This window comes from Anas platyrhynchos, chromosome Z (assembly GCF_047663525.1).
Source record: "Anas platyrhynchos isolate ZD024472 breed Pekin duck chromosome Z, IASCAAS_PekinDuck_T2T, whole genome shotgun sequence".
NCBI classification, from domain to species: Eukaryota; Metazoa; Chordata; class Aves; order Anseriformes; family Anatidae; genus Anas; species Anas platyrhynchos.
The window spans coordinates 69788871-69813158 of NC_092621.1; the positions used below are offsets into that span (position 1 = coordinate 69788871).

The 24288-nt window shown below is 42.3% G+C and overlaps 1 protein-coding gene across 1 annotated transcript; it reads left to right on the plus strand.

The window, feature by feature from the left end:
* The first annotated feature begins 1785 nt into the window (after positions 1-1785).
* RIGI (RNA sensor RIG-I) lies at positions 1786-23381 on the plus strand. The gene is given in 19 exon segments (NM_001310380.1): positions 1786-1902; positions 2012-2143; positions 4075-4253; positions 5231-5381; positions 6885-7010; positions 7855-7968; positions 9059-9212; positions 10087-10342; positions 10928-11090; positions 11942-12043; positions 14147-14304; positions 14629-14764; positions 15651-15799; positions 17158-17248; positions 18017-18187; positions 19746-19897; positions 21244-21390; positions 22786-23098; positions 23101-23381. Coding segments are annotated over 18 exon segments (2800 nt in total). The 5' UTR covers positions 1786-1796; the 3' UTR covers positions 23101-23381.
* Positions 23382-24288: the final 907 nt, after the last annotated feature.

Consider the following 24288-nt stretch of genomic DNA (forward strand, 5'->3'; position numbering starts at 1 on the left):
AGAAAGTTCTCCAGAAAACTGCTCAGCACCATGGTTTGCAGTAGCACAAGCAGGTTAAGGTCTTCCCAGTGCTGCAGCTTCTTCTCACCCGATGTGCTTGGCCACTGCAACCCACCAGTTACGATGTAGCATAAAACAGCCACTGAGGATATGAGCATGAGATACCGCACAGGCCACAACCCATCCCACTGCACCACTGCCCTGCACCAACAAAGCCTGGGAGAGCCTCCTGTGCTCACCAGGTGCATCTCCAGCCTGGTGGGACTGATCCCTGCTGCCCTCAGTACCCCTCCTGCAGCCACCCTGCCCAGCAGGTGCATCCCACCTCCTGCATGCACGATCAGAGGTGCTATTCCCCCGTGCACTCCAGTGCCAGCTTTGTTGAAGAGCAGCAGGTCCACTTCACTGGGCAGATTGACTTCTCCATCTAGGGCTGGAGAAGCAGCAAGCAAGGAGTTTGATTTCCTCCTCTTCTCAGGTGAAGGACAAGACTGGGTTTCTGCTTGGCAGAGCAATTGCAACCCACCCTCAGCACTGATCTTTGAATCTTCGAACACTCTGTCTGTGAGGAGCAGAACCTGAGTGCTAATATCACTCATTACTGAATGAAAGCTGTAATAGGCATTTCTCAAGTGGAAATAGGCTCAACAGGCACTACCAAGTAAAAATGCCTCTCTGCTATGTTTGTTACCTGTCAGGCTAATCACCATGCTCTACAGGGTGTGTTGGGCAACTCACGTAGGGGCTAACGCTTCTTCCTTGTTACTCACAAGCAAATTAAGCCCTAAGAGATTACCTTACTGAAAATGCAGGGTGGAGAGATGACTGACAGGGGCTTGTTCACCTGCCCTTTTCTTGCTGCAGAAGATGTCCTCTCTCAGTTGTTCAGCATTCCCCAGTCTAGCAGTGGATAGCCTTTCTGTGTCTTGGTCAGCTGTGCATGATATTTCTCTGGTCCTTCTCATTGCTCTGGTTAAGCTAACAGCCCAAATGCAAGTCTCTCCTAGCCTAGGGCCATTTGTAGCCTAGGGCAACAGCAGCTGGGAGAGAGTGAGAAAATGTGAGAGAACCTTACATTTGGGATCTTTGGGGAGCTGCTGCCCATGGGGGACCCGTGCTGGAGCAGTTTGCTCCTGGGGGATGGATGGATGGACCCCGTGGGACGGAGCCGTGTGGGAGCAGTGCTTGAAGAGCTGCTGCCTGTGGGCAGCCCCCGCGGGATCGGTTCGGGAAGGACGGCATCCCTGGGAGGGACCCCATGGGGAGCAGGGGCAGAGAGGGACCGTGAGGGAGAGGGAGCGGCGGAGACAAAGTGCCAGGGACTGACCGCAGCCCCCATTCCCCTGCACTGCCTGGGGGGAAGAGGTAGAGGAGGGTGGATGGTGGGGAAGGTGTTTTTCATTTCCTTTTATTTTTTCTCACTGCTAGTCTGTTAGTGATAGGCAATTAATTCTATTCTCCCCATCCTTGTGCCAACCCCTGAGCCCTTTCCATCGCATTTTCTCCCCGTTTCCCTTTGAGGAGGCGGAGTGGGAGAGCGGCTGTGCTGGACCCCAGGCCCGTGTCTCGGTGTCCCGGTGAGGCTGTTGGTGGCGATCCGAGGCTCACGAAGCTGCGAGCCGCTGCCTATGCCCGCTGGCGGCCAGAGGGCGGGCTGCGGATGGGGCCGCGATCTCCACACCCCGCGGGGGCCGCTTTCGTTTTCCATTCCCCGCCGGGCCTCGCTGCCTTTCTGTGCCGAGCCGGTTGGGGGGCCGGGCCGGGCCGGGCCGGGCGGCGGCCGGCAGAGCCCAGCCATGACGGCGGAGGAGAAGCGGAGCCTGCAGTGCTACCGCCGCTACATCGAGCGGAGCCTCAACCCGGTCTACGTGCTGGGCAACATGACGGACTGGCTGCCCGACGGTGAGCCGCCCCCTCCCCACACCCTCCCCAGGGCCCCTGGGGGTGTCCCCGATTCCCCCACCCCCCCCCGTCGGGTTGCAGCCCTGACGGGAGCGCTTCTCTGCGGCAGAGCTGCGGGAGAGGATCCGCAAGGAGGAGGAGAGGGGGGTGAGCGGCGCCGCCGCGCTCTTCCTGGACGCCGTGCTGCAGCTGGAGGCCCGGGGGTGGTTCCGAGGGATGCTGGACGCGATGCTGGCCGCAGGTGGGTGTGAGGGAAGGAGGACCCCCGACAGGGCACCACCACCCCCCCTCGGGACACGGGGAGCCCCCCCGGGGAGCTGTGGCTGCAGGGTGTGTGAGGTCCCCGCAGGTGGCAGAAAAAAAAGATGGTGGAAGCGTAAAGTGGTCAGGGTTTGGCATCTCCGCTCTCCAGGAGTGGGTTCTGGCACAGGTTGCTGCTGGGGATTTGTCAGAGACCTCATCTCCACAGGTCTCATGAGAAAAGCCACTTCTGCTTTCACTTACTGTATCGATGGCTGCGGTACCTCAGGGAGCAGTTGTTGCTGGCTTTCTTACCGCTTGGATGTTGTCCTGCCCTCCCTGTGAAGCAAATATTCGTTCTAGGGCAACTTTTTCCCATGGTGTTATATTGCTGATCCCTGGATTCCAAACAAAGGCCCCCTTTAAACGTTTTCATAGCATTTGGTTTGGTGTATGTCCAGCAGAAACACTGCAAACATCTGCCTACCGACCCCAAGTGCTATCCCCAAGTGCTATTTACTCATTTTCATTTTGGGTTGCAACAGTTAACAGAGCTCTTTGGCCTTAAACTAGAAATGAGCATTACTCTTGTCCTTGGCAAATGAAGAGATAGGTGACAACCAGGTTAAAGACACCATGGTGGTAAGTACCCACACTGCTCTTCTGCTCCTCCAAAAGACAAGAAAAAGCTGTGGAAATTGTTCTGTGCTCCCACTGTCCCTCTGGGGTAACGTCCTGCTTTCTTTCTCTTCTGAACCAAGACAAATCATGCAAGTCGTCTATGTGGTATTCCCTGCTGTTTTTCTGTCCCATTACATTGTTTTCAGCTGTTTGCTGACTAACTAGGCAGAAGTCCTCTGACTAGTTCTCAGTCAGGGTTCTGAAGTGAATGCATTACGGTAGGAAATACTAAATGAGGGTGGAGCCAAGGACAGGAATAAAACGTAGATGGTGAATAAAATCAAAGGGGTCCAAAGGCTCTCGTGATGCAGAGTAGTGTCTGTGCTCTGGACAAATTATGTAGGAGTATTTACAAAGACTGAGTGGATCCGAGGATTGTATGGACCAAAGGAAGTGGGTTGTAACGGCCACTTAGGGAACATACTCAGTGACCTTTTATGGCATTTTTGTCCTCCTTGCAAGTATTACTGCTCTTTTAGCAAAAGTCTTTTCTAAACCACATATTGTGGTTTAACCCGGGAGGCAGCTAAGCACCACACAGCCATTTGCTAATTCTCCCACTAACTCCCACTGGGATGGGGGAAGAGAATCAAAACAGGGTGAAAAAAATCATGGGTTGAGTAAAAATAGTTTAATAGGACAGAAAATGAAGGGAAAACAATAACAATAACAATAGAATATACAAAGCAAGTGATGCACAATGCAATTGCTTACCACCCACTGGCTGATGCCCAGACAGATCCCAAATAGAGGCAGTGCCCTGAGCCAACTCCCCCAGTTTTACTGCTGACCATGACACCCCATGGCATGGCACATCCGTGTGGTCCATTTGGGCCAGCTGTCTTGGCTGTGTCCCCTCCCAGCTCCTGGTGCACACTCAGCCTCCTCGCTGGTGGGGCAGCACCAGAAGTTGAAAGGTCCTTGGCTCTGTGCAAGCACTGCTCTGCAACAGCTGAAATATCCATGTGTTATCAAATTTTTCTCATCCTCACTCCAACACACAGCACCATACCAGCCAGTAGGAAGAAAAGTAAATCTGTTCCAGCCAAAACCAGGACTTACATGAAGGTGTGGTAATGTAAATAGTCACTGAATCCATAAAAATTGTTGTTCGCCTAGACTTCTGTCAGTCACAAGCCAAAACAATTTAGTTTCTCCAGAGTGGCTAAGAAAGTGTATTGCAGCTCATACATGGGTATTCTAGCCAGAAGTTGAATTAATAGTAACTCTTTGACCCTTTTTTTCCTGAAGGTTACACAGGACTGGCAGAAGCAATTGAGAACTGGGACTTCAGCAAACTGGAAAAACTGGAGTTACACAGACAGCTGTTGAAGCGGATAGAGGCAACAATGTTAGAAGTCGACCCAGTAGCGCTCATTCCCTATATAAGCACATGCCTGATAGACAGGGAGTGTGAAGAGATTCAGCAGGTTTGGTTAATGACAAAATCCCTGTATTTGCCTGGTGTTGCTGTTGTACAAATGTTCGGCATTGTCTGTGCTCAGCCACATATGTTTGCAGAGTCGATGCTCCAGAGAAGAAACCTCAGGGCTTCTGGAAGGTGCCATGTTGTGGTCAAATGGGTGTCTTGCTATGCCTTGCAGTAGTCCCCTTTTTGGAGCATTCATGCTGCATTAAGCCTCCTAGAAATAGAGGTGGATGTAGGCAAAATGGCAATTAGATATCAGCTAAACTGATTCTTACTTGTAATGGGGTTTCAGATAGACTATTATCTGGACTGTGGAAAACCCTAGAAACTTTGTATGGCATTTTGAGTTTTGTCAGCACCCAAAGAGATGCCCACTGAGTAAAATAAACCTTCTGGTCCAAAGTCATTAGCTAAATGCAGTGTCACAGATGTTTTTAACACTTCTAGATGTGAAGCAATTTTACTGTTATCCAGCTCCACCTCAGTGTCATTACTGACTGATGGCTGATAACAATTAACACTAACCTGTGGTAGTTAATGAGTGAATGGTAATAATAAATTATTGATGCTAGGTGAAGGAGCCTGTAAGGTGTTCTTGCTCCTTGTGACTCCTGAGGAGGTTTGTTTGCAGCTATTTTATCTTAAAAGAGTTTTTTCTTTACGGAGATAACATTTAGGAAGATTACCTCTGACTAAATATCAGGCCTGCCACACGGTTTGCTTTATGGTGTTCTAAATATTTAAGCAAATAGCCTGTCTGTTGATGTAGTCCAGCTAATCTTAGTATACACCTAGGCAGGCGGAATTGCAGCAGTAGTAGGTAAATGACCACATTTTTTGGAGACTTTTTTTTTTTCTTCTGTGGGAGGGAAATGTAATTTTCAACTGAACATCAAACAATATAAATCAATCAAAATGTCAGAGAATTGCTTTTGATTACTCTCAGGCAACAGCAACTTCTATTTGTTGTACATGCAGATTAGTGAAAACAGAAGCAAAGCAGCAGGCATAACTAAACTCATTGAATGTCTCTGTCGGTCGGATAAGGAGCACTGGCCAAAAAGCCTTCAGCTGGCACTAGATACCACAGGATATTACCGTGCAAGTGAACTGTGGGATATAAGAGAAGGTAAACTTCAAATTGTTTTTATGATGTTCTCTTTCTCTTCTTGTACCAAGACAGGTTTTTTTGTTTGTTTGTTCGCTTTTTTTGTTTGTTTTGTTTTTTCTTCAGGAGAGTAAGACCAATTTGAAAGGATACCATCAGACTGCATTTCTCCTTAATGCTAAAAATGAAACAAAAAAGAAAAACAGCAATATTCTTTCTTAAAAATTAAAATATCTCTTATATAAAATTAAATATATGTATTTCACTACTAAAACATTAAGCCAATTGGCTTTTGATAAATTGGTTTCTATTTCTTTATATCTGTATTTGCTTTTTCCCAAACCATAAGTGATTGTTTTATTTGTTAGACAAGCCACACTTAAGTGGCTTTTTACATAAAAATATTCAGAATAAGAAATATTATTGCAGTAGTCAAATGTGTGTGTGTGTTATTTCTTATCTGGGGATTTAGTTTGATATGGTTAATCAAATTATGAACAGATTCTATATAAAATATATAAGAATAATACTTTCAAATATATAGATACTATTTTACATAGCTGATGGCTATATATATGATACGGATAATAACTATATTTTAAAAGTAAAAGGTCTGACTGTTCTGGGGCAGCATCTGCTTACATCTAGTTTAAAGCCAGTGAGCTCACTGCAGACTGAAGTGACATCGTACATGCTGGAAGTGCTTTAATGCTAGCAGTTAAGGAGGGTTACAAGTAGAATTTAATCCTGGGTAACATGTGCCTTCAGGAGCTGGATTAGGGCACATTGGCACATTTGTGCTCTTTCCCCCTCTCCAAAAACAGTGCTTTGCCTTGTTGTGTTCTGTTCACAGTGAGACTCTGTACAAAGCCTACTTAAATTTGTTTGAAAAGGTAAATAATTACAGGGCCAAAGAAAATTTTAGTGTCTTTATATCATCATGTAAGATAAAGTATATAGATATAAATAAAGTATATAGATACTTTATATGTAGATACTATATATACTTTATATATATATATATATGTATGTATCTCTATATATATACATATATATAGAGAGATATAGAGATATATATAGATCTATATAGATATATATAGATACTATATAGATACTTTTATATAGATAGATACGAATAAAGTATATAGATAGTCCTACAGTTTCTAGGTCCTTCCAAAAAATAGGGGTAAAGGGAGAACAAAGTCTTGAATTTACAAAGCTTCTTTGGACTCCTACATGTGTTTCATTGTGGTTAATGTCCACATTAGATCAGTAATCTTGTCTCCACGTCTATTCTCTCCCTTACTTTTTAAGGGGTACTTAAATCTTCATTGAGTTTGTGGATTTCCTAAGACCAACACTGAATGCAACGCATTTTATGTAACAGGGAGCCTGGATGCAGCATCATTTAGTGTAGCTTTTCCATGCTAGTAACCATCTCATTCACCTTTCCATCCCAGCAAATACACCATTTTAAAATCAAAAGGGTAGTTAACATGACTTTTTTCTTTTGTCATTGTACAGATAATGCCAAAGATGTTGACAGTGAAATGACAGATGCCTCTGAGGACTGCCTTGAAGCCAGTATGACATATTCTGAAGAAGCAGAACCTGATGATAATCTCAGTGAAAATCTTGGTTCAGCTGCAGGTAAGACTTAGCAACATGAACAGTTTACAGTGGGGATTCTTCATTCCTTTAGACCCCTGGAGGATGTGGATGTGATTTGCCACAAAGGACAGCACTGAAGATGTAGTACAAATCAATGACTTGATTTTGCTATCTCCTCTTTCAGTGTTTAAAGTATTGCATGTTGGACATTACACGTGTTAGAGGTTGCCCTCCATTTACCATATTTCCAATGCAGAGTTGTTCCATCAGCACATTATCAAAGAAGTTTCCAACATCAGGCTGTTGTTATATCTCTTCTCTGATACAACTAACGCACACAAGACCTGATGTCAGCCAGTTTCTGTAGCTGAAAGTGGCTGTGAAGGATCTGTACAGTTGCTGACATATTTCATATGTGAAATTTTGTCCCACCTGTGGATTCTACATACTGTTTTGTAATAAAAGCCCTCTGGTAAGACTGTTATTTAAAAGTCTTTGAAGCAGAAGGCTAAAGGAATACAAGTTGAACTCAGTACACATATTTTTGGGAAAAATATGTCCATATGTTTTATTTCTGAGTTAAAGATGTCCAGTCAAGGTGAGAGTTGTCTTCCAAGATGCTGGAATGACTTCACTTTTGGAAGCACAATCTGCTAACAATCTGGTAACAAAAGCCTACCATCAAAATTACATACAATTCTTGTCTGATGCATGTGTCCTGTAAAAAGCATTTTCCATCAGAGAATGCCCTGTGTAGACTGCAAGGACACTGGTTCTATCATTTTGGATAGTAAGCGTGTGGGGGACAATACATTTTATCCATTTCTGTTGAAACACTCTTTGACAAATGATGCTTAATCCATGTTTTTACAATCTTTCCTAGAAGGAATTGGCAAACCTCCACCTGTCTATGAAACAAAGAAGGCTCGGAGCTACCAGATTGAACTTGCACAGCCTGCTATCAATGGGAAAAATGCCTTAATATGTGCCCCTACTGGTAAGAAAATGCAAGTATTTTGGAAGAGAGTGCTGTGAAGGATAGAGGAGGGTAAAGACTGAGTCAGACTTTTCCAGCTGTTTATTTAAAAGCAGACATCCCTGTAAGAGTAGAGTCTTTGAGTAATTTGCCTTGCAACCCTTAGGAAAAACAGAATGAGTTCCCATCAGACTCTTCTGTCCTCTGTGCTTTGCTGCCTGCAGCACCAGACCACCACAGGGAACTTTTGCAGTAGCTCAGTACTGAATTGATATTGAAGATCAGCAGCAAAAGAGAGATCACTCATCTCTTTCTCCCCACCGTGTTTTCTCTGCTGCTAGCCAGGTGCTGCAGAAGCAGGTGGGGTAGTAGCAGCAGAGCGAAGAAGAGCTCAGGTGCTCCACACAGTGAGCCTGAATGCTAGTGTGGAAGAAAGAAACGTGAGAGGAGCAAGACTACAACGGGAAGGACTGAGGCTGAAAACACTGGTACCTGTGCCATGGCCTGGCCTCATGTGGTAGCACACACCAGGAACAGAAATACACTCAGTGACTTCAAACAGAACGAATAACACTGCAGACAGCTTTTCACCTGGTGTCTGCAGACTGAGACTGCAGGAGAGAAAGGGATGACCACCCAGCTGAAAAGACAGCCTCCAAAGGGCAGCATAGCACTCTCCTTGCTCCTCTGCACAACACTGGAAAAAAGTAGAGGTGAACCAGAATAAGTGAATGTAAAAAAATCAGAAATTGTCCGTTACTAACAACAAAATATGTTAGAGAATACGCATGTTCTTTCATGAAGCAGATGCTGCTGCCACCCATGCCCTCTGTACTCCATTATTTTCTATGAAATCATTTCTGGGGTATGTGGAGATGCCATATTATGAACTCAGCTTTGTGCATTGTAGAACAGAGCTGTGTAACTTGTCTGGGACCTTCAACAGAGATGTGCAGGCCCTGGTCCTGCACCAAGAGCATCTGGCAGTATTACAGTCCCTTTGCCAGCTCCCTGTTGCTCAAGGTCAGATGACAAGCACAGGGGACAGGCCCCTGCTTACAAGCATGACCTTTCACTCTAGTGCCTTACCCATCATGTTCTTCATTTAAAGGATCTGGAAAAACTTTCGTCTCAATTCTGATTTGCGAACACCATTTCCAAAACATGCCTGCAGGACGAAAGGCGAAAGTTGTCTTTCTTGCAACTAAAGTCCCAGTGTATGAACAGCAGAAAAATGTCTTCAAGCATCATTTTGAAAGACAAGGGTAAGTGTAATTCTGCCTCCACAGAAGATAAGCTATACTCTCAATCAGCTGCAGCTCAGGCAAAATGTAATGGCTTAACTGCTGACAGGAATGTTTCTCACTAATGTGAGATGGTTTGTGGTAAGAATGACAAGTAAACATGCTAAGTGCTGTGAAAAGAGTGTGGTGCCTCTGCTCTGGTGAGTTCACACTGGCTGTACTGCATCTGTGGCAATGGCCAAAGCACAAAAGTGCTTGCCTCTGGAGAAGGGCTGAAGTGTCTTTTCCCTGGAGGCTCCTTGCAGCTCTGCTCCCAAGGACAAGCCACGTGAAAGCACCAGAGTTGGGATTCCTCTTGTTCTCAATTAGCAGCATCTCCTTCTTTTCCAAAAGAAAGGATCCTAACTTGTTCAACCTTTCAACCTTTCTTCAGATGGCAATTAACCTTTCAGATGGAACTGAAAATTTCCTAGGGGAGTATTGATACCCTGCAGTTTCTGATTTTGAACAAATATATAGGAATTCCTATAGCTATGGGAAAAGGAGGCTGCTGGACAGAAAACAGTCATGTGCTACCAGCTGTACACAGAAAACAGGTGAAGGGCAGGTTCTGCAAATACAGCTTGACTGTGAACTGACAGGTGAAGCTTAAAAGGACAAAGTCACCACCCCTCAAATCTAATATATTTCAGTTAATGGGAGATGAAAATCCAGCTGTTTACTCTCAGCACTTGTTTTTCTCAGTTCCTGCAGGTCAGACTATAGGTTCCAACATTTTTAATTTAGTTACTTCCCTCTAGGGCTTGCTGAAAATTAACCTTTCTAGCTGTTTGTTTGTTTGTTTTTTCTTTGCAGAACATCCTCTTTTCATACATTATCTTTTATTTCTTCTTAGATACTCTGTTCAAGGAATTAGTGGTGAAAATTTTTCAAATGTCTCTGTAGAAAAAGTTATAGAGGATAGTGACATCATCGTAGTGACACCCCAGATCCTGGTGAATAGCTTCGAGGATGGGACCCTTACCTCGCTCTCCATTTTCACTCTGATGATATTCGATGAGTGCCACAACACTACAGGCAACCACCCTTACAATGTGTTAATGACCAGGTATCTGGAGCAGAAATTTAACTCTGCAAGTCAGCTGCCACAGGTAAGGCTCAGCCTGGCAGTGGTGGAAACTTTAATGAGAAACATATTGCAGTGTGGTCAGCAAAGCTTGAAGTTTTGCCTTCTGTGTTAGTCTAGTTCAAACTCCCACTTATCAATGGCTGCAAATGAAAATGCTAGCACCCGCAACTCCTCTCTTTCTTCAGCTACCTCCAGACTATTTTCCCCAGTTGCGTCTTCCCTTCGGCTGTCAAGAAACTGCTGCAAAGACACTTCCTCGGAGTGGGTGTGGAGGACAGCTCTGGGTGTGGATTTGCTGTTTCTGTGTGTGATGAGCATAGGCAAATGCAGCTGTTGATGGATTAAATTAGCTGGATAATTTATTTGCAGTTTAAATACAGAAGGCTTGATCAACATGGAGAAGGCATGAATGGGGTCAAGGTCTGACTCTCAAGAATAAGTCCTGGCACTTAGGACTTCAGGCACTTCAGCTGCTTGCTTTGTTTCCTTGTTTTTGAAGACAGTGACCATTTGTTGGTTGGTAACTGCACCTCCAGTCTTTTTTTGCTTGTGACAAAGGACCAAGACTGCTATTCATGTGTGTGTGTGTGTGTGTGTGTGTGTTCAGATTTTAGGTTTGACTGCTTCTGTTGGAGTTGGTAATGCCAAGAACATTGAGGAAACAATAGAGCACATCTGTAGTCTCTGCTCCTACCTTGACATACAGGCCATATCCACTGTCAGAGAGAACATACAAGAACTGCAAAGGTTCATGAACAAGCCAGAAATAGGTAAATGTTTCCTTTTCGTTTTCCTCTGAGATGCAGAGCACCACCAATAACTCAGCTATGTGACCCACTTTTGTCAGGTGAAGTTAAGAGCTTATAAGTCAGCTGGAGCTTTGCTTCCTGATAGCTTGAAAGAGGTCTGAGCATGCACTTAAGCATTGCCCTGCAGTAAGACAATGCCAGTTTGGGCACAGATTGCATCCAGTTTTAGGGCTCATTCATGTGACCAGGCAAAAAACAATGTAGCCAGCACCACAAGAGCCAGCACAAGCACCCCTGAACCTGCAGAAAAAGCAGACCATGCCATGTAGACTTAGCTTCATCAGCTGCAAGTTGTCTGTATTAGATGATGTTGCTGTGTCACATACTGCAAACAGAGCTCCCATCAGACAACCTCAGGGTCAACGCAGTCATGCCACCACTTTGGTGAGATTAATGTGTTGAGAGATGAAAGGTAGAGAAATGAGGTGGATGATGTTGTGTCTTTTTTTTTTTTTTTTTTTTTGTCCCTCCTAGGAAATACTTAAATTTCTCCTGGCTCTTCCCATGAAGAGCCATGTGGTCATAACATCATTCCAGAAGGGGATGGTACTGAAAATGGCAGGAAAAAACAAATTTTCTCTTTGCAGTGTCTGGTATTCATTTAGCAAGGCAGAAAAGTCAGTTCAGTTCTGCCAGTGAAGACTGGGAACTGTTTCTGTGCAAACATAATGCTTACTAACAATAAACATCATTATGATAGCGCAGAGCATTGTATGTAGTGTTCTTCCAGATGAGGATTTGTTCTGTGCTGCCCAGGAAAACGTTTGACTTACTGAAGCCACTGACCACTCACTTCTGCTTTTTGTCTTTAGATGTCAGATTGGTTAAGAGGCGAATTCACAATCCCTTTGCAGCCATTATCTCAAATTTGATGTCCGAGACAGAGGCACTGATGAGGACAATTTACTCAGTGGGTAAGGCACTATAACATGCCTATAACTGGGATTCTGTCATCGATTACATTAGTGTGAATCCTCATGGCTGCTACAACAGTCACTTATCTTCCTCTGACTTTCTCCTCCTTCCTTTTTACTTGTCTCTAACCAGTATTACCTACATGAGAGATCACAGGTAGAAGAGTCACATACTGTCCTGTTACTTGTGATTAATTTTGTAACCTTGAATATTTTTGCTTGGATTTCAACCTGTGTTTCTAGAAGCTAAGAATGGTGTGTTTTTGACACTGTCACATCAGCTTGAATTGGAAACAAAGCTACCAAAAGGCTTGCTTTCAAAATGTGGTGAGCTGGATTTCGTTGATGAGAGATAGTTGGAAGTTCTCACTCAAGCATTTCTCCAGATGATTCATTCCTAGCTGTCTCCATCAATGAAAGTGAGAAGGGGCTCAGCCTCTGTGGTACGCTGATTGCTCTAAGCTCTTCCTCTTCATGAAAGTTTTCTCTCTCTTCTGCTGCACTGAGACTTCTTCACACAGTATCTCTGGTCTCTCTGAGTTGCACACAGAGTTCTTGGTAGGGGTACCCTGACCACCTTTTCTGGTCAGCCTTTTGTTCTCATACTTTTGGCTGCATTTTCCCCCATTTCCTTTGTTTACCAAGCCTCTGTTATTTCCTGATGAAAGCATTTAAGATAATTTTGCAGAAGAGGATCTGTGGAACAGAAACACCATCAGAGAGAGGATACAGCTGCCAAAGAAAGGAGACATTTGTCTGCAGGATCCCAGCTTCATGAGCTGCCAGAGATGTGCAGGTTTGCAGAGAAGCAGATGCACAGTTGTGAGAAGAAACAATGGGTGGCATTGTCAGGAGACTGAACTGTGCAGCCCTGCAGAAATGACATTGATCCTGTCTGCTTTTGCAGGGTTCCCAAGTGGTGTCCAGTAAATGGTCTTATATACAGTTTGAGAGCTACAGTGCCAAGTGGACACCCCTGAAGAGTTATGCTCAGGATCTACCTTGGTCTATTGAGTCCGTCTCTGAATTAAAGGATTTTGTCTGCACTTAGACTGGCCTTTGCAAACTGAATAGGGTGCCTTGAGCCTGTCTTCCTTGTTTCCGTATTTTCCTAATTACTTTTCCCCCACTTTCCAAATATTGGAGAATGAACTGTACTCCATGGCTGGAAGGGAGGATTAGAAAGCAAAACAAGGCAATAAAAAAACAAAGAATAATTTTTGTTTTCAAATTGCACAACAAACTTTCCAAGCTGTACAGTAAATTAAGTTAGCATTTCTGAAGCTTATCTCCCTGTCACAGTTCCTCTTGCATAAAATGTCATTGCCTTCCCTTCTGTGGACCCTCAGAGTACTGATATTTATGAAGCTCTCAGAGTATGAATAAAACAAAGAGATACTAGCTAGTTCTGCCTCCAGAACAGCCCTTTGGGTAATAGACCTTTAAGTACCATGGACTATATAACAGATGATTACTGAACTATTGAGTAGCTGGTAATCCAAGGAGCAATGCATTTACAGTGTCTTGAATACTGTGGGATTCTTACAGGAAAAGAGAACTCCAACTTTATTGGTAAAAGCCTTACAAATGTTTGTATCTACAAAGATCCTCAACTGAATTGTACCAGGTTAATTCTAGCCTAATCTCTGGGTATAACTTGAAACGCACAGAATAAAGAAGACAGTTCCAGGCTCTTCTCAGATGGTTCCTAGAGACAGAACAAGAGGAAGTGGGCACAAACAGAAACCCAGGAAACCCCCTCTAGCATCAGGAAGAACTTCTTGGCTGTGAAGGTGGTCAAGCACTGGAACAGGTTGCCCAAAGAAGCTGTGACATCGCCATCCTTGGAAATACTCAAAATTGATTTGGACGTGGTCCTGAGAAATCTGCTCTAAGTGACCCTGCTTTGAGCAGGGATTTGGCCTAAAGATCACCAGAAGTGCTTCCAGTCTCCGCAGTTCAGTGATTGTATCTTACAGTGCTTTTCTGTTTAGGCTTTTTAGACCTAAATTCATTGAAAGTGCATTGTCTTCTTGCCAACTGTTCTGGTTATTTGTGATGATGAACAAGGCGAATGAATGTTTGCTTCCTCCCTTTTTCTAGATACTCTCTCCCAAAACAGCAAGAAAGATTTCGGAACACAGAACTATGAACACTGGATAGTTGTCACTCAGAGGAAATGCAGACTGCTGCAACTAGAAGACAAAGAGGAGGAGAGCAGGATATGTAGAGCCCTTTTCATTTGCACTGAACACCTGCGGGTAAGTGTATATCTTCTGTTCTTCCATACAGAGATACTGCCCTCCTGTTCCTCCTGATAATGGTATGTCCATCAAGGAGCAGGTTTTTAACCTAATAATCTTATTTGAAACAGGCTAAAGCATGCATCCTCTAGGAACACTGTCTTAAGGTACTCACTAAGCGTAGTGGTATAATACAGAGGAGCCTTTGTAATGTTTGTGTTGCCGTGCAAATGGAAGAACAACACAATTCTGTAATACGTAATCTACCTAAATAACATTTGCATTCATCCTCTGTCCCATGGAAAGTGAAGCTTCAGTGTGTGTGTCTCTTTCTGTGGTCAGAAATACAATGATGCCCTCATCATCAGTGAAGATGCCCGCATCATAGATGCTTTATCCTACCTGACCGAGTTTTTCACAAATGTCAAGAATGGACCATACACAGAATTAGAGCAGCACCTGACGGCCAAATTTCAAGGTATTTCACACAGTTACCTCTGACAACTGCAGGGAGGAAAAGGGCTTCTGGTAGGGTGATTCAAGTTGTTTTTTCAGAATAGCTGTAATTCTTTTTTTTTTTTTTTCCCCTAGAAGTTTTGTACTTTTCCTGTGTACTTTGTACAATTCCTGTGGACACAAAGGTAGTACTAGTGTAGTTGGGTCCCGACTTTCTGGGACTACAATCTCTACCACAGGTGCTAAGGAAGCAATGGATGTTTTAAGTAAATGCTGGAGTAGGTTCTTAAGTGCCAGCCTTTGAGATAAGGCCGTGGTGTCCTTTGAGGGATGCTTCACAAGCAGATGGACAGATGGGTGCTGGCAGCTTTAGATAAGGCGACATACACTGATCACAGCACTGCCTAGCCTCCCCCTGCCCAGTGCTCCTGGACAAACCATGAGCTCCTGGCAAACAGCAGGCAGACCTCTACACCTCTTTTACTGAAATTTGGAGGCTGAGCAGTTGTCTAGCTTCTGGGTTCACAACAGTGTGCTGTAAACCTGGCTGTGACATGGTGTGTTGCAGTGCTGACTGCAGTTTTACATCACTGGGGTGTCTGCCCTCTAGTGCCAGTTGTTTCTGAAGAAATGGTGTTACTCTGCAAGAACCAAGTTTGTTCTGATTAGAACTGATCCTGTAGTTTGCTACAAAATGTATTCTGAAATGAGATTCAAAAATTGTTTTCTGAGGGTTTTGTTGCATTTAATCAATAGCTTTTTTTCTTTGCATCTGAAAGAATACAAGTAAAAATAGAAGCTAAAGAGAATACGAGTGGCATTTGAAAGTAGGTTGAGGTGAGAATTCTGTTTCCTGCATTAAAGAAAGCGATTTATTTCTTTTTGAATAAAATGCTATTTTCTTCCAGAGAAAGAACCAGAACTGATTGCCCTTTCAAAAGACGAAACAAATGAGAATCCTAAACTGGAAGAGCTTGTCTGCATCCTGGATGATGCGTACCGCTATAACCCACAGACTCGCACTCTTCTCTTTGCTAAGACAAGAGCTTTAGTATCCGTAAGACATCTCTTTTTAAAGCTCCTACAATGGGAAATGATAAAATGTAATGCCTCATCTATTTTCCTTTGCATTTTGATCTGGAAATGTAAAAATATGCATATCTTCCTAAGCAAATATTTATCTTTCTATACCATCCTAAGCAGTGGTGCTCTGAAGCAGGGTGAAGTTATTATTTTTCCTAAAAGCTACAAGATAAGGGATGTTGTTCTTCATCATTTCTGCTTGTTACAGGTTGTAGTTGATCATTAAGCTGTCAGTTTTTTACTTTAGGTACAAAGTCAGTTTTAGCTAGTTGTTTTACAAGATTTTTGGCCTCAGTACAGCAGTGTTATCAACTAGCAACTCTGCTCTTTTACTGACTGTGCACATCAGGAGGTATTCTTAGGTTTCCTGGAGGATTCCTGTAGGCCCAAAGGAGGTCTGTGCCCTAGCATGTGTTCTTGATCAAGGAAAAGGGAAGACTTTGTGGAACAGATTTTCTCTGGACCCTCCTGATGCACTGATCTATTCTTTATTTGCCTGGGATCAAAGATCTAGGTTGGATGATCTTTTTTCACTATTCCACTACATTGTTCCCAGAAAACAAAATTCATTCTTTCATTCTTACAAATTCATTCTTGTAAGAATGATTTGTAAGAAAGTAAGTGTGCTGCTAATCATTAGCGTCAGTAGCTCCTAAACATTTGCTGCAATGTGTCATATTCTCTGGCTACTGTAAACAGGCTTATCAGCTGAGTGTCCCAATCTCCATTTCATCCTTGCATATAGACTTGCTGGATGAATTACAAAGCAGATAAAAAAAAAAAAAAAAAAAAAGTTAAATGCAAGGTAAGGTCCAGACTAACAACACCAAGCATCTCCTGGCAGCTTTCTGTGATATTTGCAAAAGCCTACTTTAGCCTGTCTGAAATTCGTTCTTACATAAGGCCAGTTTGAAGATGCTACTTTCACTGCAGTGGAAAAGTGCAGTTTGTAAGTAGTGCTTCATTTCCTTTGGATCCGAGCTCTAGTATTCAGTGATCTACTGGCTTATAGGAGAACATTAAAAAAATAAAGGAATGCATACTATTTAGCAGTGAAAGGCTGCCTGCACTTTAGCCAGCTTTTATGTTGGGAGGGTTAAAAGAGAGGAAACCAGCTGTGACATGATCAGATCTGGCATCAGGGCTGCAATAGTAATTGTGTTCTCTCACCTACTTGTAGAATTTCCCTGCTGAAATATGACTTTACCTTCTTTTCTGCCTCTTGTTCTCAGAAGCATTAATTGCCTGGGCAAGGACAGGGAGGTTCTGCATAGCTGTCCCAAACTGGCATTTCATCTGGATGGCGATCTAACTCCCTGGTTTGCTTTCCAGGCTTTGAAGAAGTGTATGGAGGAAAACCCTATTCTTAACTACATAAAGCCAGGTGTTTTGATGGGGCGCGGAAGAAGAGATCAAACAACAGGTATGCAGGTCTGCTCTGTGGAATAACAGTTTCCAGACATGCTCTGGCTACAGAGCTAAAATTGTTTTACTGCTCCTGTGTTCCTAAGCAGCAGAAGATCATTTATGCTATGATTTCTTCAGTATCTAGAAGACTTTTAATCAATTCTGTGTAGATGCCGGCTTTTTCCATCTAGGATCTTTGGTTAAAGCAGCAGTTAGAAACATCAGTGGCCCTTTCCTTTTGGATTCTTTTGCTAGTTGAAATTAAATTCACAAATTGTTTTCCTTGTGATTACTTCTCATGATATTTTCCCTGTTCTTTTACAGTCTCCTGTCTGATTTTGTATTTGGTGGTACAAAGACATTTTATGATGGAGTGGAAGCAGCACCCAAAATGAATCACAGAATCACAGTACATGAAGTACAAATGGCTTAAGTTAAGAGTTAGATTGGTCTTAAAATAAGTAATCTGCATGGGTCTCATTAACTAAGATCAGTTAGGTGCTGTGTGTGCGGCACTGTTTCCCAGGATGACAATTATTGTGGCACATCAGTTATGATGTCTACGTCTTAAGATTAGTTGTTGGTGTTCTACCAACACACATCAACATATTTCCTGTTCAGTGGGTATTATGTGCAGCTAGTGGGGTATGCTAACCTAAAGTATTTTTCCATATCAAAAAGATGTACTAATTTCCATGTACCACTTCAGCAACAGCAAATACAGGTAGCTTGCTCAAGAAACCTTTTGGTGTTTTTTCCTGACTCAGTTTCTTGGTACTGGTAGGTATGACCCTCCCAAGCCAGAAGGGTGTGCTGGATGCGTTCAAAACCAGCAAGGACAACAGGCTGCTCATTGCTACATCTGTTGCTGATGAAGGCATTGATATTGTCCAGTGCAACCTTGTTGTGCTCTATGAATACTCCGGTAACGTGACCAAAATGATCCAAGTCAGAGGTATGGAAATTCAGAGCTATTACTTTGCTTTATTTACTCTTTTGGCCTAGAAATGGACTTAAAATTGCTACTAAATGGCACTTCAGAAATAATATAGCAATATGTGCATCGCTTACTGTTGTTCCTTTGTGCCTTTTGAGTACAGTCAGATAAATGATGGGACTGGATGTAACAAATTTGTTCACAGAACAGAGTCCTTAATGTTGTGTGGCTTTTCTTTTGCCATGTGAATTAACCATGGTACACATGGCTATTGAGCTATTGAAGAGCAACCCTCAAGTGAATAATCAAATATACAAACAAAAGTATGGTTACAAAAACTGTAGCCAAAAATAGTGCGAATTGTAGTGATTGTGATAATTTACAAAGGACTGCTGTAATCAAGTTTCACGTTTTGCCTTTTCTCCCAAAAACCTTCCCCTACTCAGTGGCCAATTACCAACACACATACTCCCTTTGTGCCCAGTGATAATTCACCAAGCACTAGGTCACTGCATAACAGACCTCTAATATTCAAGAGCAAAAAAAAGCTTCTGTCTTGGCTTGCTTGAAGTCTAAGACTTCAGTCTCGAACCGAGGTGATTTTATTATATGGCCACTAGAGGGAAAGAAAGAGCCACACTGCTTCTACTTGACATTCCCAGATGTCCTAAACCTGCCTCCATCTTTCAGGAATTCATCTGCAATAATTTATCATATCACCTGAGTAATTAAGTTCACAATCTGATGAGATGTGATCTCTGTTGCACTCAGATCTCTGCTTTCAGAGCTTGTGTGCTGTGATTTTTGAGATTTGTGCTATAAAGAAATAATAGTCCTTGTTTTGGCTTATGGCTGAAAGAGTAATGTTAGTTCATAATATGCCATTGAAGATACAAAGAAAATAAACTACGTAACTTTTTATGCCGCATAAAGTCATGACTTTGGAGGGGATTGGAGCTCAAAAATAAATGTGGACACTTGTTCTAAGTGCAGTTTTTCTGAACTGGTATGAAATCCATGTTTGCATGTGTCACAGCAGCAAAGAGGAGACAAGCAGTAGGTACCAACGGATCGAAGAGACAGCACTTGCTTTTTATTGACAGCAATGTATTTCCAGTTCCTCATTATTGCTTTGTTTTGTTTTGTGATTTTTTTTATTTATTTATCTGTTTATTTTGATAGACACCAATTAGCAGAGGAAAAAAATAATAAGAACTTTTCTGCTCTACCCTGTTTTTTTTCCAAAGAAGGCTGCAAGATGCTGCACAGTAAATGAAGCGTGTCAAGCATGCCTGAGCTTAACTGAGGCAGGCCATAGAAGCAGGCAATACAGCAGAGGCTGGGAGATAGGCATGAGGATGCCTAGAAGGGTACAACTTATTTGTTCTGGTTTGTGATCAAGGAAGAAACAGATGAGAGAATGCTGTTCAGGAAACAGTGCTATATAAATTTGAAGACAAGTATGGGAAACATGAGCAGCCACACAGAAAGTCCTTAATGCTCTTTTATGGCATAGCTGCTAGTTTTGCACATCGTGTTAAGAGTAACTAATGAGGATGAAAGTGTTGCTGTATAGGTCGTGGAAGGGCAGCAGGCAGCAAGTGCATCCTTGTGACAAGCAAAACAGAAGTGGTTGAGAATGAAAAATGCAACCGTTATAAGGAAGAAATGATGAATAAAGCTGTTGAAAAGATCCAGAAATGGGATGAAGAAACATTTGCAAAAAAGGTTTGTTATATTTTTGTACTAAAATCTACATGTACAATGTGTATTTTCCTTCATCTACCACAGCTTTGTCTAGGACTACATGATAACGTGAGGGAAGTGTGCAGTGTGCTTGGTTTCAGACAGAGGCTGGACCAGCAGAGAAGGGATAATGTATACCACTAGCTAGCAAGATGTCATCTGGGTTGGAACTGCAGAAGCCTTAAAAGTTGAGGCAGAATTTATTAATTTCTCAGCTTAAAAAATAAAATATAAACTATTTTGTCTACTAGAAGAAAAATATTTTATCTGTTTGGGACTGTGGATGGGCAGATGGGATTACTTAAGCTGTGCAGCTGGTGGTAATATGTCCATCCATATCCATGTCCAGAAGCACTTTTCCTTAACAGCAGGCCACTACAAGTGTTTTCCTAAGTTATTTGCTGTAATGCCTCAGGTTTATCAATTTCAAGAAACCATTGACCAGGATATTAACAGGATGATGTTTGGGTTTGTGCATGCTCTTCTGCTGGTGACCTTTTCAGTACTGCCTACAATACTGTTCATCTTTGCCACAAGCAATATTTGACAGAAAACAAGTGTAATAGGAACAATCAGCATGCATACAGTGTTTTACATTAACTCTGCTGTGCACCACACACTTCCAGATCAGAAAACATTATGAGGGGCAGAGGAAGAAGTGTCAGGAACCCTTGGATCTGAGGTGACATGCAAAGATGTGTGTTGGGCTAAGCCAGCTGTGATGGACAGGTGGGGATCCTCCTAGACCTTAGTAACAAGTGTCCCAGGGAGGGCAGGAGGAAGCCAGTCACAGTCACTGCAAGTAAAAATGCTTTGTATGCAGTTCTGCCACAGTTTGCCCTGTTTCCAGGTGAGCTTTCATAGTCTGAGCTGTAACAAGGGGTGTCCAAGGCCCTGTAGCCATTGCAGAGCTTCTTCTCCCACCTGAGGCCTCACTGGAGGCCCTTCTGGAGCCTTCTTTCCAAACCAGGGACTGCCCAGAGCAGCAGTGCTGTTTCTGCTGTAGGGAGTCTCACATGACTTAAATTTTATAAGGACTTTAACAGTGTTATGACCAAAAGGGCCATGTGCTCGGGTGGGAGAGCAATGGCATGAACACTGCCCATCCCAAAGACTCATTCTGGCATTGGCTGCCTGATCTGACATACGTACCTTGTTCTTTCTGGGCTAGAACAGGGCATGGTTTGTTTCCTCATAAGTAATGGGTCCCCAGATGTTACCTACCAAGAGAGCTTAGCCATCTTGAGTTGTGTTCAGACATTGGTGCTCCTCTGAATTTTGTGATGCCTTTTTTGATCTTGATTTGTATTTATCTATTAATTTTAAAGATACATAATCTGCAAATGAAGGAAAGGGTGTTACGAGATTCCAGGAGGAAAGAAATAAAACCTAAAGTAGTGGAAGGCCAAAAGAACCTCCTGTGTGGAAAATGCAAAGCATATGCCTGCAGTACAGATGACATCAGGATTATAAAGGTATGCCTCTATATGGAAATCTGTGTCCATGAACTCCAGGGAAGTCAGCATTTTTGGACCAAAAGCATTGGTTTTCTGTGTGGAAAGTAAGCTATTTTGTGCCAACTGGGGAAGACAAAAAATATTGGTATATCACTAAGCCACAGGACCGGTAGTAACAGCTTCTGTAGCATATTATGATGGCAGCTGATGATGTACAAGGTGTGCAAATATGTGATATGACAGAAATCAGTTCAGGATTCCTCAACTCCCTTCTGACAAAATCCTTGTATTTTTGCAGGAAACCATCTGAGGTTTAATAATGTAAGTTCTTAGTGTAACTGCTGGATATTTAGTTTCCCTGTTAATGTAAGCTTCTCATGTGGACCTCTCCCTGCAGCTGACATTTCTCTCACTATTTCTGCTGAGTGAAAATTATCGGCACAAAGTACTGAGATCCGCTCACACCTTGGTTTATGGTCCACTTTTGTGTATTGAAAGGCAAGGCAAAGCAGGGTTTTGCAAGGGGAGTCCAGCTGGTTTTGGACTGTTGATGGGAGTTCACTATTCCTCTGCCCTGGTGAAGTCAATAGATAGGGGTTTGAAATAGCTCAGCCTTACAAAAAAAAAAAAAAAAGTTCTTTGCCAAATAACAAGATGCGTCTAACGTGCAACTCTGTTACTTTTTTCTTTTTTTTTTCTGTGGTGTTGGGTTATCACCAATACCTGTGCAAATTTTTGAGAGTTCAGAAAACAGATTTTTTGCTTAGTGTCATGCAAATAACCCCCAACATTTTAAATAATCCCTCTAAACTCATTTCTGACAATTTACAAGCCTAAATAGATTTAACAGAAATTGCATTTCCAGAAGGGACTGAGAGTTTTCAGATTCCACCTGAAGTTCTGTGTATGCTTTCATATTGCTTTTTTTTGAAACAAACTTTGATAATATGTTACAAACAAGTGTAAATAACTGCAACCTCTATAATTTGTTAGTGTGGCTTTTGCTACCTCTGCAAATTATTTGCATCATAACTCACAGAAAACTGTGGGAAGCAGGAGTCTCTCAGGTCATCTGTTGTTCAGCTGGCTTTCAGTTTTATGCACAAGGCTCAAATAACTGCAGTCGTGGTTTTGAGAGAAGCTAATTTAAATGTGTATATGCTGGTGATATGTAAGAGTTCTGGTTTTGATAGTCCCAGCCCTGCTCCTTTCTGGTACCTGGTATTTAATGAAAATATAACAAAGTATTAAAAAAAAAAAAAAAAAGGCAAAGAGGGGCTGGAAGGTGAGACTTGCAAGTATTGAGAAGCCCTTTACGACTAAAATGGTATTTATGAGGGGAAGGGAAATGTCAGGAAGTATGACAAAAGGTGTTTCTACAAGTAACCATTTTTGGCACATGTGTTGTTTCAGGACTCCCATCACATTGTCCTAGGAGAAGCATTCAAGGAGCGTTATACAACAAAGCCTCATAAGAAACCAATGCAGTTTGATGGTTTTGAGAAAAAAAGCAAGATGTATTGCCGAAATAATAATTGCCAGCATGATTGGGGAATCACAGTGAAGTACCTGACATTTGACAATCTACCAGTGATCAAAATCAAAAGCTTCGTAATGGAGAGTACTGCAACTGGAACACAAATGGACTTTCAGAAATGGAAAAGCATTAATTCTTCTTTGAAGAATTTTGATGTTGAAGAAATGTCCAACTTGTACCCACCATTTTAGTGCATCTATTACTCTCCTACACTAATGTGAAAAAGGAGATGATCTCCTATTTCCTTGTATAAAAAATACTTGTTCTTTATACTGTGTGTGTGCTAGGTACCTCAATGGCATCTGTCTAGATAACAAAAGTCTGGTATGGCCACCAAAAAAAAACACACAAAAGCTATCTTATTAAGTGTTTCACCAGAACTTATGAAGTAAGTATGGACCAACATATGCCTAAGTATCTAGATCTTAATCTTTACTGATTTTATTAAAATGGTAGCATTTTTCTATCATGGCATATTTGTCAGCTTGCTACAGCTGAAGTTGCAGAATGGATACCTTTCTATGTGTTGCTTACCTTAATGAGCTGCAAGGGAGACAAGACAGTGCCGTCTAAGATAGGTGACGGCTTAATTTAGATGGTGATTACCCTGATGTTTTGCCTCAGGGGTTGGTATTTGAAATCTCTCACAATGTTGATATTAATTCTATAGGTGCCCTGTCAGCTGAATTGGAATCAGAACTGAGTTAAAACATTAGAGTGTTTAAATCCCTTCTCCTCACCTAGATCCCAGACTTCTCTAAGAAAAAAACAGAAGTTGCTACAGATGCAATTATGAATGGTGATGTTAAAACTGTAAATTATAGAGCACTTGATTCTACATGATACCTTCAAAGAGCATAATCTTCAAAGTTTTTGGAACTAAGATGAAATATAGTTTACTTTCTACATTTAGTAGTGCAGTAAGATATTAACATAGAGGAGTTATGCATTTAATTATACGCTTGAACTCTGAAGCAGAAAGCGCTTCAAATGATAAGCTAAGAGTGAAAAATGTTTTGTAAACTACGTAATTCCTAGTCAGTGAGACTTGGGATGGTCTTTTAAACGTTGTCACAGGGCATTAAAAGCAAAAATCTTTTAAAGTGATGCTTCATGTTCTATCTTGGTCCATGCCTTTTCTTGTGAAAGCTCTATAGCACCATACATAATGCCTGCACTTCAGTCCTACAACGATTTATTCTGGATATAGCTTTTACCCAGTAACTGTCCTGTTCGTATAGCTGCTTCTAAAAGGAAACATGGAACAATGAATAAAGATGATTTATTATTGGATATGCCACCCCTCCAAAAATACCAGAAACAAAGAACTGGAAGAAGGCTGGCCCTTGAGAGTATCTGATTTTATTTTTTTTAATCGA